At 35.6% G+C, this 14,015-nt stretch overlaps 1 protein-coding gene across 9 annotated transcripts in view; it reads right to left on the bottom strand.

Annotated features, from left to right (window-relative positions):
- Nucleotides 1–14,015, bottom strand: part of RALYL (RALY RNA binding protein like) — a 711,785-nt gene that overhangs the window by 144,425 nt on the left and 553,345 nt on the right. For all 9 annotated transcript variants that reach the window (XM_063079136.1, XM_063079135.1, XM_063079134.1 and 6 more), the window contains one exon: nucleotides 10,770–10,845. In XM_063079136.1, the coding sequence (XP_062935206.1) occupies nucleotides 10,770–10,845 (76 nt within the window). The remainder of the gene's footprint in view (nucleotides 1–10,769; nucleotides 10,846–14,015) is intronic.

Here is a 14,015-nt window from a genome sequence, read left to right as displayed (position 1 = left end):
TAGAAAGATGGCAAGTGAACAACCTAACACTTCACCTTAAAGAACTAGAAAAACAAGAACAATCCAATCCTAAAGTTAGCAGACGGAAAGAAATCATTAAGATCAGAGCAGAACTGAATGAAATTGAAAACCAAAAAACAATTCAAAAGATCAACGAATCAAAAAGTTGGTTTTTCGAAAAGATAAATAAAATTGACAAACCATTAGCATGGCTAACAAAAAAAAGAAGAGAGAAGACTCAAATAACAAAAATTAGAAATGAAAAAGGCGATATTACAACTGATTCATCTGAAATACAAGGAATCATTCGAGACTACTATAAACAACTATACGCCAACAAATTTGAAAATCTGGAGGAAATGGATAAATTTCTGGACACACACAAGCTCCCAAAACTGAACCGTGAAAACGTAGAAAATTTGAACAGACCAATAACAATAAAGGAGATTGAAGCTGTTATCAGAAGGCTCCCAACAAAGAAAAGCCCAGGACCAGATGGATTCACAGCAGAATTTTACCAAACATTCAAAGAGGAATTGACACCGATTCTTTACAAACTATTCCAAAAGATTGAAACGGACGCAAATCTCCCAAACTCATTCTATGAAGCAAACATCATCCTGATACCAAAACCAGGTAAAGATATAACCAAAAAAGAAAACTACAGGCCGATATCCTTGATGAATATAGATGCAAAAATCCTCACTAAAATACTAGCAAACAGAATACAGCAACACATATGAAAAATTATTCATCACAATCAAGTGGGATTCATCCCAGGGATGCAAGGTTGGTTCAACATACGCAAATCAATAAATGTGATACACCATATTAATAAACTCAAACACAAGGACCATATGATCATCTCTATAGATGCTGAAAAAGCATTTGATAAAGTTCAGCACTCATTCATGACAAAGACCCTCTATAAGTTAGGTATAGAGGGAAAGTATCTCAACATAATTAAAGCCATATATGCCAAACCCACAACCAATATCATCCTGAATGGGGAAAAGCTGAAAGCTTTTCCTTTAAGAACAGGCACTAGACAAGGATGCCCACTCTCACCACTCCTATTCAACATAGTGTTGGAAGTACTAGCCAGAGCAATCAGAGAAGAGAAGGAAATAAAGGGCATCCAGATTGGAAAAGATGAAGTCAAACTGTCCCTGTTTGCAGATGACATGATCCTATATATCGAGCAGCCTAAAACCTCTACAAAAAAACTGTTGGAATTGATAAATGATTTCAGCACAGTAGCAGGATACAAAATCAACACACAAAAATCAGTAGCATTTCTTTTCTCCAATAGTGAACATGCAGAAGCAGAAATCAAGAAAGCCTGCCCATTTACAATAGCCACCAAAAAAATAAAATACTTAGGAATTGAGTTAACCAAGGAGGTGAAAAATCTCTATAATGAGAACTACAAACCACTGCTGAGAGAAATTAGAGAGGATACAAGAAGATGGAAAGATATTCCATGCTCTTGGATTGGAAGAATCAACATAGTGAAAATGTCCATACTACCCAAAGTGATATACAAATTCAATGCAATCCCCATCAAAATTCCAAAGACATTTTTCTCAGAAATGGAAAAAACTATTCAGACATTTATATGGAACAATAAAAGACCACGAATAGCCAAAGCAATGCTCAGCAAAAAAGTAAAGCTGGAGGCATAACACTACCTGACTTTAAGCTATACTACAAAGTGATAATAACCAAAACAGTATGGTACTGGCATAAAAACAGACACACTGACCAATGGAATAGAATAGAGAATCCAGAAATCAACCCACACACTTACTGCCATCTGATCTTTGACAAAGGCACCAAGCCTATTCACTGGGGAAGGGACTGCCTCTTCAGCAAGTGGTGCTGGGATAACTGGATATCGATATGCAGGAGAATGAAACTAGATCCATACCTCTCACCGTATACTAAAATCAACTCAAAATGGATTAAGGATTTAAATATACACCCTGAGACAATAAAACTTCTTAAAGAAAACATAGGAGAAACACTTCAGGAAATAGGACTGGGCACAGACTTCATGAATACGACCCCAAAAGCATGGGCAACCAAAGGAAAAATAAACAAATGGGATTATATCAAACTAAAAAGCTTCTGCACAGCAAACGAAACAATTAAAAGAGTTAAAAGACAACCAACAGAGTGGGAGAAAATATTTGCAAAATATACATCTGACAAAGGATTAATATCCAGAATATATAAGGAACTCAAACAACTTTACAAGAAGAAAACAAGCAACCCAATTAAAAAATGGGCAAAAGAGCTAAGTAGGCATTTCTCTAAGGAAGAGATCCAAATGGCCAACAGATATATGAAAAAATGCTCAACATCACTCAGCATCCGGGAAATGCAAATCAAAACCACATTGAGATACCATCTAACCCCAGTTAGGATGGCTAAAATCCAAAAGACTATGAACGATAAATGCTGGCGAACCTGCGGAGAAAAAGGAACTCTCATACATTGTTGGTGGGACTGCAAAATGGTGCAGCCTCTATGGAAAATGGTATGGAGGTTCCTTAAACAATTGCAAATAGATCTACCATACGACCCAGCCATCCCACTGTTGGGAATATACCCAGAGGAATGGAAATCATCAAGTCGAAGGTATACCTGTTCCCCAATGTTCATCGCAGCACTCTTTACAATAGCCAAGAGTTGGAACCAGCCCAAATGCCCATCATCAGATGAGTGGATACGGAAAATGTGGTACATCTACACAATGGAATACTACTCAGCTATAAAAACGAATGAAATACTGCCATTTGCAACAACATGGATGGACCTTGAGAGAATTATATTAAGTGAAACAAGTCAGGCACAGAAAGAGAAATACCACATGTTCTCACTTATTGGAGGGAGCTAAAAATTAATATATAAATTCACACACACACATACACACACACACACACAAACCGGGGGGGGTGGGGGAAGAAGATATAACAACCACAATTATTTGAAGTTGATACAACAAGCAAACAGAAAGGACATTGTTGGGGGGAGGGGGGGAGGGAGAAGGGAGGGAGGTTTTGGTGATGGGGAGCAATAATCAGCTACAATGTATATCGACAAAATAAAATTTAAAATAAATAAATAAATAAATAAAAATAAATAAGTAAATAAATGCCCCCCAATCAGTAGCATTTATATACTCAAATAGTGAATTAACAGAAAGAGAAATAAAGAAAGTAAGCCCATTTACAATTGTCACCAAAAAAATATGATACCTAGGGATCAATTTGACCAAGGAGGTTAAAGACCTCTACAATGAGAATTACAAACCACTTCTGAAAGAAATTAAAGAAGACAAAAGAAGATGGATAGATATTCCATGCTCTTGGATTGGAAGAATTAACATTGCAAAAATGTCTATACTACCCAAAGCAATCTACAGATTCAATGCAATCCCCATCAAAATACCAATAACATTCTTCACAGAAATCGAAAAACAATCTTACCTTTCATATGGAAAAACAAAAGACCCTGAACAACAAAAGCAATCCTGAGCAAAATAAACAAAGCTGGAGGCATAACTCTCCCTGACTTCAAATTACACTACAAAGCTTTTGTTACCCAAACAGCATGCTACTGGTCTAAAAATAGACATTCAGACCAGTGGAGTAGAATAGAGAACCCAGAAATCACACCTCAGGCTTATAGCCATCTGATATTAGACAAAGGCAACAAAAATCTTCATTGGGGAAAAGATTGCCTCTTCAACAAGTGGTGCTGGGAAAACTGGATATCCATATGCAGAAGAATGAAACTAGATATGCATCTCTCACCATACACTAAAATGAACTCAAAATGGATTAAAGATCTAGGTATAAGGCCCCAACCTGTAAAATTACTAAGGGAAAATATAGCTGAAACACTTCAGCAGTTAGGTCAGGGCATAGGCTTTATGAACATGAGCCCGAAAGCACATGCAGCAAAAGAAAAAATAAACAAATGGGACTATATCAAGCTAAAAAGTTTCTGCACAGCACAAGAAACAATCAACAGAGTGAAAAGACAGCCTACAGAGAGGGAGAAAATTTTGGCCAACTATGCATCTGACAAGGGACTAATATCCAGAATATATAGAGAACTCAAGCAATTATACAGTAAAAATATAAATGACCCAATTAAAAAATGGGCAAAGGAGATGAATAGACATTTTTCAAAGGAACACATACAAATGGCTAACAGATACATGAAAAAATGCTCAACATCACTAGTCATCAGGGAAATGCAAATTAAAACCACATTGAGATACCACCTCACTCCAGTTAGACTGGCTATGAACAAAAAGACAGTGAATAACAAATGCTGGTGAGGGTGTGGAGCGAAGAGAACACTACTGCAGTGTTGGTGGGAATGTAAATTAGTGCAACCACACTGGAAAACAATTTGGAGGTTTCTCAAACAACTACACATAGATCTTCCATATGATCCAGCAATCCCTCCTTTGGGTATATATACAGAGGAATGGAAATAAACATGTCAAACAAATACCGCACTCGCATTTTTATTGCAGCTCTGTTTACAATAGTCAAGATATGGAACCAACCTAAATGACCATTAATAGATGATTGGATAAGGACACTGTGGTATATATACACTATGGAATACTACTCTGCCATAAAAAAGAATGAAATATTCCCATTTGCAACAACATGGATGAACCTGGAGAAACTTATGTTGAGTGAAACAAGCAAAACACAGAGGGATAAATACCACATGTGCTCACTCATATGTGGGAGCTAAGAAAGAAGGCAGGAAAGAAAGACCACAGTAGTGCCATGATCCAAAAGAAGGAGGGACATTCCTAGGGCTACAAATTGGAGTTGACGGGAGATGGGGAAGGGGAGGGAGGTTGGGGGATAGTTGGAAGGGGACAAAGGGTACAAAAGTAATTTCTGGTAATGGGTATGCCCCCAGTATGAATCTGGCCCCCACATCATGAGCAGGAGGGGCGACAATCAGCTTTGTATCTCATGAATATTCATAATAAATTTTAAAAAAAAAAAGGAAAGGAAAAAGCACACCATACTGTTACAATAAATAAATAAATAAAATAAAATAATCCCCTAAAAATCTTGTATTATATATTGTATACCCTTTTCTTTGAATAATCATCATAAATAAGGATAACTAAAATTTGTAAAGTATTTATAATAGTTCCAGACTTCTTCAATATATAATCTTCCAGGGAACTTTTATTTCTTCCTTTATGCAGCCAAAGAAGCTGAGGAAGAGGAAATGAAGTCTAAACCATTGGCAATGTTGCCTGTAGTTGTTTTACAGTATAGACCTGTCTAACACTCTTCCCACCAAACATACTCATATCAAACATTTGCACGATTTTAAGCCATCAATAAAAGTGTTTGGGATCTTTTCTGGAACAAAAGCATGCCAACATTTGTTCTGAACTCTTGAGTTCCAGAGAGCTCAATCTCAGATGTATGGATATTTAGCTTTGAGGTTTTAAAAGTATACAATGTTTTTTTGTATTTTCTCTTGTGAATATTGGCAATCACATGTCAGTAATTTGGTTGCAAAGGAAAGACTGGATCATGAGCAAAGAGGGTCTGTAATTGATATACAGGTTTAGAAATAAAATACTTTCAAAATGAACCTGATGGGCATGTCAGTGCTTGGGCTTGTGTCCATTTCAGAAGGGCAGGATGCATCAGTATGGGAGGTAAGAGAAAACATTTTCCTCTCCTCCTCACACTCAACTCTATAAACCAGAGAGTCTTCGATGGCTTTCTGAGTGGACCCACCTGGCTAGGTAGGTGAAACGGAAGGAAGCCTTTGCCAGTGCAAAGGGAGGCATTGACACTGGAAGTATTAAGCTTCCAAAAGTAAATGTATATTGTTCTTGACATTAGAAAAGGAGACAGAAAGTAAATAAAATAATCAATAGCTAATTGGTAAACATTTCTCAGCCAACAGTGCAAGTCAATGAAGTGGAGATGTCCAGGATGCTTTCCCTCCATATTGGTTTTTATTGTTTAGCATGAGCTGAAAGTAGCTTCCATTTCTTTCATTCCTGTTGTCAAGATTCTTGGGGGCATTTTGAATCACTTGAGGGTCCCCCTTTCCCAGATGTGCCAGAGCCACCATGAAGGATGTTGAGAGAACTTATGTAGTTCCAGTGGAGAAAAAATCAGCTGAGGTATTATACAGCAGAGTCACTTTACTTGCCCTTTGCTCTGAAAGTTTTTTTTACCATTGAAACGCTCATAATTTACATTCATGGTGATCTTAAAATGGTGATGCAGGTAACTATAAGTTATCCTGTGACAGTCTTAAGGAATCTTGAGGTTATCTGCAGTGACAATCTTGATTCCAAAGGTCACCTGTGTGAGGTGGGAAGGTTGCTGTAGAAGGCATCTGTATGACAGCCACAAAACTGTAGTTTGGAATGGTACCTAATAATCTCTAAGAAATCAATGGGATAAAACTTTATGTATTACATTTCTTACTTAGCTATGTTCCCTGCAACTGGGAATACCGCCTCTAGGTGAATAAAAACTTATACTTATTCAACTCTGATAAATAGTTGTCTTTGTTCTCTGGTGTCTCTGTTGGCTTTACTCACATCAGAGAGGAAAGGTCTGTCTCTTTTATAAGCAGAAGAAAACAATCATACAATTATTCTCATTTAGCAATTATTTAGCATTAATTGGATCTTGCCATGATGGAAAGCTCACTTCTTAGGGGATAATTATTATTTTAGAGCACCATAGAAACTTTGTAATACACATAGCCCATTTGAAACAGCAATTTATTAAAAGTTACAATATTTTCCCCAGAGAATGAATTAACTCTTCACCATTAGGACCAGGTCCAATATTTATGAAATGTTCACAAATGATTCATGTTTCATTTACAAATAGACTCTAATGGCAGACATTTTTACTGCAAGTGCTATTTTAATGAATTTTCTCTCTTTATGAATTCATGTCCAAGACTGGAATAATTTCTTTTTGCCTCCTTCCCTCAACCTTGCACCTGAGCCTGCCACTGCTTATCATGTCTTTCCTGTTTCTTCTGTCAGAATCATGTGATCATTCCCCCAGATGCCTAAACTAGAAACTTTGGACATATCTGTGACTCTCTTTCTTCCTCACACTTTATTTCCAATCAGTCATCATCTTCCAGTGGTTCCTCGTTGCCTGCAGAATCAAAGCCAAATCTCCTTAAACTGATATATAGGGATATTCCCAGCCTGGGCCACCATAATGTTTCAGTTACCCACTCTCTTCTAAGTAGACTCTCCTAGCTCCCACAATGAGATGATCTTCTCTATCTCTGTGCCTCAACCCCTGAGCATGTTTTCTTTGCTTGGAATGCCCTTCTTTCCTTTTGTCTGCTGAGTGAATTCCCGCTTGTTCAGAAGCCAGCTCAGGTGTTATCTTTTTCTCATAACTTTCCCATATTTTTTACTTCCTTTCCCCTAGGCAGAATCAGTAACTCTCTCATTTATTTTCTTATGGAAGTGTAAGCACACTTCTCCTAGGTTGTCCTAATTTATATATGCATCTAACTCATGCATAAGACAGTAAGTTTTTTGAAGCCTCTCTGTGTTCTATTCATTTTTGCATCATCTATGGGTACCATATTAATTTAGCATATAATAAGCACTTAGTGAAGTTTGTTTCACTGAGTTGAAAATCCTACTAAAGGAAGAAACCAAACAAAGTTATGCTTCAGTTAGTGGATATTCCATGTGAACACCACTTCATGGTTGATGATGGAGATGAAGTGAATGTAGGTGAAGAAAAAAGACTGGCAGCAGATTTCTTACATGGCCCAACAGGGTAAATAATTGTAGAGACACAGTTTAGAGCAGGAAGGCAAATTGGAGGTTACCTCTAAGACAAATTACTTTTATTATGCTTTTTCCTCGCCCTTCAGCTTGGCGTTTTCTGTGCCGGTTACCTAGAAAAGCAGTTACCACAGTCCCTAGACCATAATAGACACACAGTAAACATGTGTTATATGAATGAATGAATGAGTGAATAAATGGAACTATTTCAGCTCTTTCATTTTAGATAAGAAAACAGACCCAAAGATGCAAAGAATAAGAAAGCAGAATCCACCTTTTTTCCAAGCTGCTACCATATTCTCTACATTGAGCTAGGTGCTTTCATCTCAATTATGCAATTTTATTCTCTCAAGCAAATAATGCAACTATTATGTTAGAAAACAACTTGAAGCTCAAATTTTGTGCCCTACGATCACACAAATAGGTGGTAACTCTGTTGTTCTTAGTGTCTAGTGTATAATCTTTCCTCTGCCACCTGCTAGCATGGTGTTCATACACAGAAATACAATTAATTATCAGTTTTCGTGACCAAGAAATCTTCACTTTCTATACTTTGTATTCTTTAGATGATAGCAGTTGAGCAAATATAAGAAGTGTGATCCAGTGGCAAGATCACTAGACTTGAAGGCTGAAAACCAGAGTTCCGTTCCTAATCTTGTTATCTTACTTTGAGCAAATCCTTTATTGTCTTGAAAACTTAGGTTTCTCATTCATAAAGCAAGGCACATAATACCAACCTTGTGGAGTTCTGTGAGGAACAGATGAATAATGACTATAAAAAGGTGGTTTGACCACATAAAAGTAAGGTATTATTATTAAGCTTATGTAAGAATGAAAAAATGTGCATAAAAGGGTTTTCTCAGCTGCACATTCATTCCCCTTTGTTAATGTTTTGCAATATCAGTGTCCCCAGCCTTACTTTGTGTAAACAGATAAAAACAGGAAAACAAGATAAATAAGAATTTCCCCACTAATGTGATTTGTATAAAATATATTTAAATGAAATCTGCGTTTAATTCTTTTGAACTCACAATTCAACATAACTTAGTAACAGGGAAACAAGAGCTAAAAAGACATTTGATTCTTGTCATGAGCTTCCGTTCTCATAAGAAAATCAAAACAATCCAAGAATAGGGAAAATATGAAAATTAACATCATTGTACATACAGTGATAACTCTTTGATGAGGGGAAAAAAAGCCAGTGCCATCTTGTTTTGTGAATAATTGACAATATGACTTTTCAAATGTTCTGCATTAGCTGCAGCTCTAAGCATACATTTAAAAATGAATCTGATAAAAATAATTTGCATTTCTCAGTTTTGTAAACATTGTCCTCTACCTCAACCAAGGTACAGCAAGTGTCATTTGCCTCTTGTCGATGACTTCATCTTGGCTCTTTAATGTTAATATTGCCCCATGACCATTAGCAATATTGTTGTGTCCTGCTGCTTTTCCATTTTTATATAAAAATTTTTAGAAAGTTAAATAAATTCAAACAGCCAAAATAACGAGGGAAATCAAGATATATTTTTCAACATAGCTTTGAAAGTCTCTGATGTCATACAGTAGAGAGCCCTGGGGTACTAGGTGTGAAGAAGACCTTAGACATGACAGTTCAACCCTCTTATATTATAGTTTGGGAAATGAGGCCATGAGAGGCTGTACAGGAGATATGCTAATTTTCAGAGAACAAAGACAAGGAACAGCTCCAAGCTATTCTTCGAGCACTTTTCTTACTATACTATATCAGAACATAATCAATTTTAACATATATAACTCAATTCTCCTTTATCCAAATGATATCAGGAAAAAAGGAAGCCTTGCTGAACTCATATGTTAGCTCTTTGGATGGGGATACTGATAGAATGATGATATGCATCTGGGAGAGGACCAAATAAATTGGATGACTGGAGACTGCAATAGCCTGGAACAATTGGCTAAATCTAACAAAAGGGAGTTTAACAGAGACAGATGCAAAGTCAGCACTTATAGTACAAAAGCAATGGCAAAAGTACATGAAGTGGGACACATGGTTTAACAGCACAGCATAATTTTTCTTCAAAAGTGGCTGTTTTTAAAGAACTGAAAGTTATGTGAGTTTACTCTTGTCTTCTTCAGCAAATCAACTAAATTTTATTTAACCTAATAGGAGTACATACAGAACAAAGGTACTAAATCTAGTCTACTCTGTCCACCTGAAATTCTGAATGTAAGTGTGGAACTGGTAAATTGAGGCATTTAGAGAGGAAAGACCAGAATGTTCAATTGACTCAGATCCATGCACATTGTGAAAGTTTAAAGGAATTGGAAATGTCTCTCTGGAGAAGAGAACAGTATTTGTTGTTTTGGAGAAATGGGCATGAGAGCAGCATGTACTTTGTAACAAAAGAGGCCGAGTGATTGAATGGAAAGAATTTGGGATAGGTCAGAAGGTACGAATGCGAGTATTGGTGTCATTATTTACCAGTGGTGTGACCTTTAGAAAAATCACTAAGAAACCGCATTTCAGGTTCTTGATCTGCAAGATAACAAGAATATTTTTATTGCGGAACTGTTGTGAAAATTAAACTAAATTAAACAACATATGTAAAACAACTACAGTACATGGCCTGCAGCAGATAATCAGCTAACCTAGATCTTTCCACCCACTTGTCAGGAAGAGTCATTAGAGATTTTCACTAGATTTTATTAGAGAAAACTCTTGTAGAAAAGTCGTAAAAGCAGACATGAGAAGGTTAGGTATCCGTGATTCCTGCCAATGCTGTGTGACATATTTATATGTTGACCAACAACATTTTGTTGTACTTTCTACGAGTAAGGATTGTTATTCAAAATAGTTGATACCTCGCAGGTTATATCGCCTCATAAAGTTGCAAGAAATTGTCACTACGACATATAGAACTTGTTTACTTACCTGTAAAGTGCAGAAAGGGGCCTCTTGTTTCCAGGTTTGGGTCTGTATGGTTTGGGTTCCCCTGCCATGTTGATATCTGAAAGCATAAAATAAAATAGCACTGATTAAGAAAATATCAAACCATTTGAGAAAAGTAAATCATGAAATTTTATTTTTCTATTTGCCATTTGCTTGTGCAAATGCTATATGCCATTCATTTATTCTGCATGTATTCATTGAGCACCCACTCTGTGCCAGGCACCATTTGGGATCATCATGCACAAAACAGATTAGATCCCCACCCTTGTGGAACTTACTTTCTACTGAGGGGAGTAGACAGTAGGAAGTAAACATAATAAATAAGAAAAATATGCAATATATTAGAAGACTACTTTGTCACATAGTATCACATATTAGTGGTAAGTACTATGGAAAAAAGAAAATGTTGAGTAAAGCAAGGGGAATCAGGAATGCTTAATAAAAACAAAAAGAGAGAATGAGATATTCTTCTGATTTTCATTTTTTGCCAAGAATTTCTCAATATGCATAAACATTTGTATGTAAGAGCTTTGTCCATAAGAGGAATTATTAGATTTCCCATGATACATTTTCTACCTACACAGAAAAGGAGGCTGGAAGGACATAATTGTAAACATACCATGTTTACTAAGGGAACAACAAAATGCACTCAGCAACTGGAATGTGCAGTTATGGAATTCTGGTGTACTTGGGAGGAGAGAGCACATCCTCGGCCTTCATTAACTGAAAATATGATTAAGTCTCTTGAGATCGTCAAGAAAATACTTAAGTACAGATGAAACAGTACATGCATACAGGTGACCACCCTCGGTCTAAAGAAATGTGTTAAACTGTAAAGAAATTGGAAAATTGAATGGAGAAGATTTAGGAAGTGAAATAAACAACTAGATTGAATAAAGTTAACATTTCCAAAGGATGATAGGAAGGAAAATCTAAAAAAGTAAACCTTAAGAAAAGTTTTGAAAGAAGCAAGGGATGTTTGACAGAAAAGAAAGGGAAGACGTCTATTTCTTGCACAGAGGACTAAATAAACTGAACCATTCATCACTAAAAACAACAAAAATTCTGGAGGAAATATAAATGTATGTCTTTAAAAAAATACAACATAAAGCCTGCAATATAGTAAGGAGTTCAAAGGACATCCCACGTGAGTGAACACTGAACCTGGCTTGCTCCTTGACGACATTTATTGAAGCCAGATCTTGAGTTTTCGTTTTCATATCCTTATGGGTTGGAGGAGGCAGGAGACTGTGCCCAGACTAAAGGGTATGAAATATATAATTATCTAATTCAGCATCTATATGTGATGAAATACTTGACAACTAGAAAGAGAAGAACACTTCTTCACTTAATAAAGGATGTCTACAAAAAATCTGTAGTAAACATCATACCTAATAGTGAGATATTAGACATGTTTGCTTTAAAATAAGAGACTTTAGAATAGCATCCACTGTAACCACCTCTATGTAATACTGTACTAGTATCCTAGTCAGTGCACTAAGACAGGAAGACAAAATTAGAAATGGGAATGAAGAAATGAAACTGCGATTAACTACTGATGATATGTGGGTTCACATAAAGAAAACCCAAAGCATCCACAGATTATTACAATGAATAGAAAAGTTTAGCAAGTTTATTGGATACAAAGCCAGTACAAAAAATTCAATTGCATATATTAACACAGCAATACATAAGTTTGAAATAGAGTTTTAAATATACCATTTATACAGCATAAAATATAAAGTACCTAGGGTTAAATCTATTGAAACCTTGAAAAGCCTTAATGAAAATTTATAAAATTGTATTGAAAGATTTTATAGTAACCTTACGGAGAAATTGCAAGACTCATAATAATAAATATATTGATTTCCCCAAGTTGATATATGGATTTCCTGCAGTTCTAATACAATCCCCCAATATTCCTTTTATGTGTGTGTGAAGCTTGACCAGTTGATTCTAGAAAGGCCAAACATAGCCATGATACACTGGAAAAAAGGAAAAAAGTTAGTGAAGTTGCCTTATCAACATTTATTTTAAAGCTGTAGGGATTAAGACTACTGTCTCGGAAAAAAGATAGAAAAGAGACCAATGGAACAGAATAGAGAACCTCCAAACAGACACACACACATGTAGACACCTGAATTATCATAGAGCTGGCATAGCAAATTAGTGAGGAAAAGATAAATTTTTAAATAAATGATATTGCAATAATTGGTTACCCACAAAGACAAATATGAAGTTAGACCTCTACCTTATCCCATACCAAAAAGAAATCAATTACTATTGTCTAAATATAAAAGGCAAAAATATAAAATTTTTAGGAGGCAATAAAATAGGAGCTTAGCATATGGAAGGGTAATCTTAAATGAGACATAAAAATCACTAGCTTTAAAATATAAAATTGATAAATTCTACTACATTAAAATTAAAAATTTCTGATCATCAAAAGCCATGTAAAGATGGTGAAAGGAACCACAAACAGGACAAATAAATCTTGGACAAAGTGTTTTTTTCTAGACCAAATATAGAAGTCTTTCATATCATAAAAAAAATGTAAAAACACCAAATTAAAAAATTAGCCAAAAAACTAGTGAAGTCACTTTTCAGAAGAGAAAGCACAATGGTGAATAAACATATGAAAAGATGCTCAACCTGATTAGTGATGACAAATGCAACTTAAAACATCAGGATATACAATTGAGACCATTGAATTTACAACAATCTACAAAGTCTGACAATATCAAGGGTTGGTGAGGTTTTAGAGCAACTGAAATGTGCATACATTTCACGTATAAATGTAAACTGGTAAAACGATATATGAAAATAATTTGGCAGTTTCTAATAAATTTAAAATATTCAAACTCTATGATCCAGGAGATATGAACCTAAAGAAACTCTTGCATATGTGTACCACAAGATACATATAAGAGTATTCATTACAGTACACTGGCATTTAAAAATTTCATGGAAAAAACACAAATATCCATTGAAAGGTAATAGGCTAAATAAATTTTATACTATTTGTGGTATATTTATAAAAAAATACTATACAACAGTAGAAAAATGAAGAGACAGAGAGAGAGAGAGAGAGAGAGAGAGAGAAAGAGAGGGAATTATAGCCATACACAACAACATTAATGTGTTGATGAATCCCAGGAACATAATACTGGACTAAAAAATATATTACGGAAATTGCTGACTGTATGAGTCTTTTTATGTAAATTATAT

The sequence above is a fragment of the Cynocephalus volans genome, chromosome 15 (assembly GCF_027409185.1).
Source record: "Cynocephalus volans isolate mCynVol1 chromosome 15, mCynVol1.pri, whole genome shotgun sequence".
Lineage (NCBI taxonomy): Eukaryota > Metazoa > Chordata > Mammalia > Dermoptera > Cynocephalidae > Cynocephalus > Cynocephalus volans.
The sequence above is the reverse complement of the archived record's forward strand: the minus strand, read 5'-3'. Positions and strand labels throughout refer to the sequence as shown.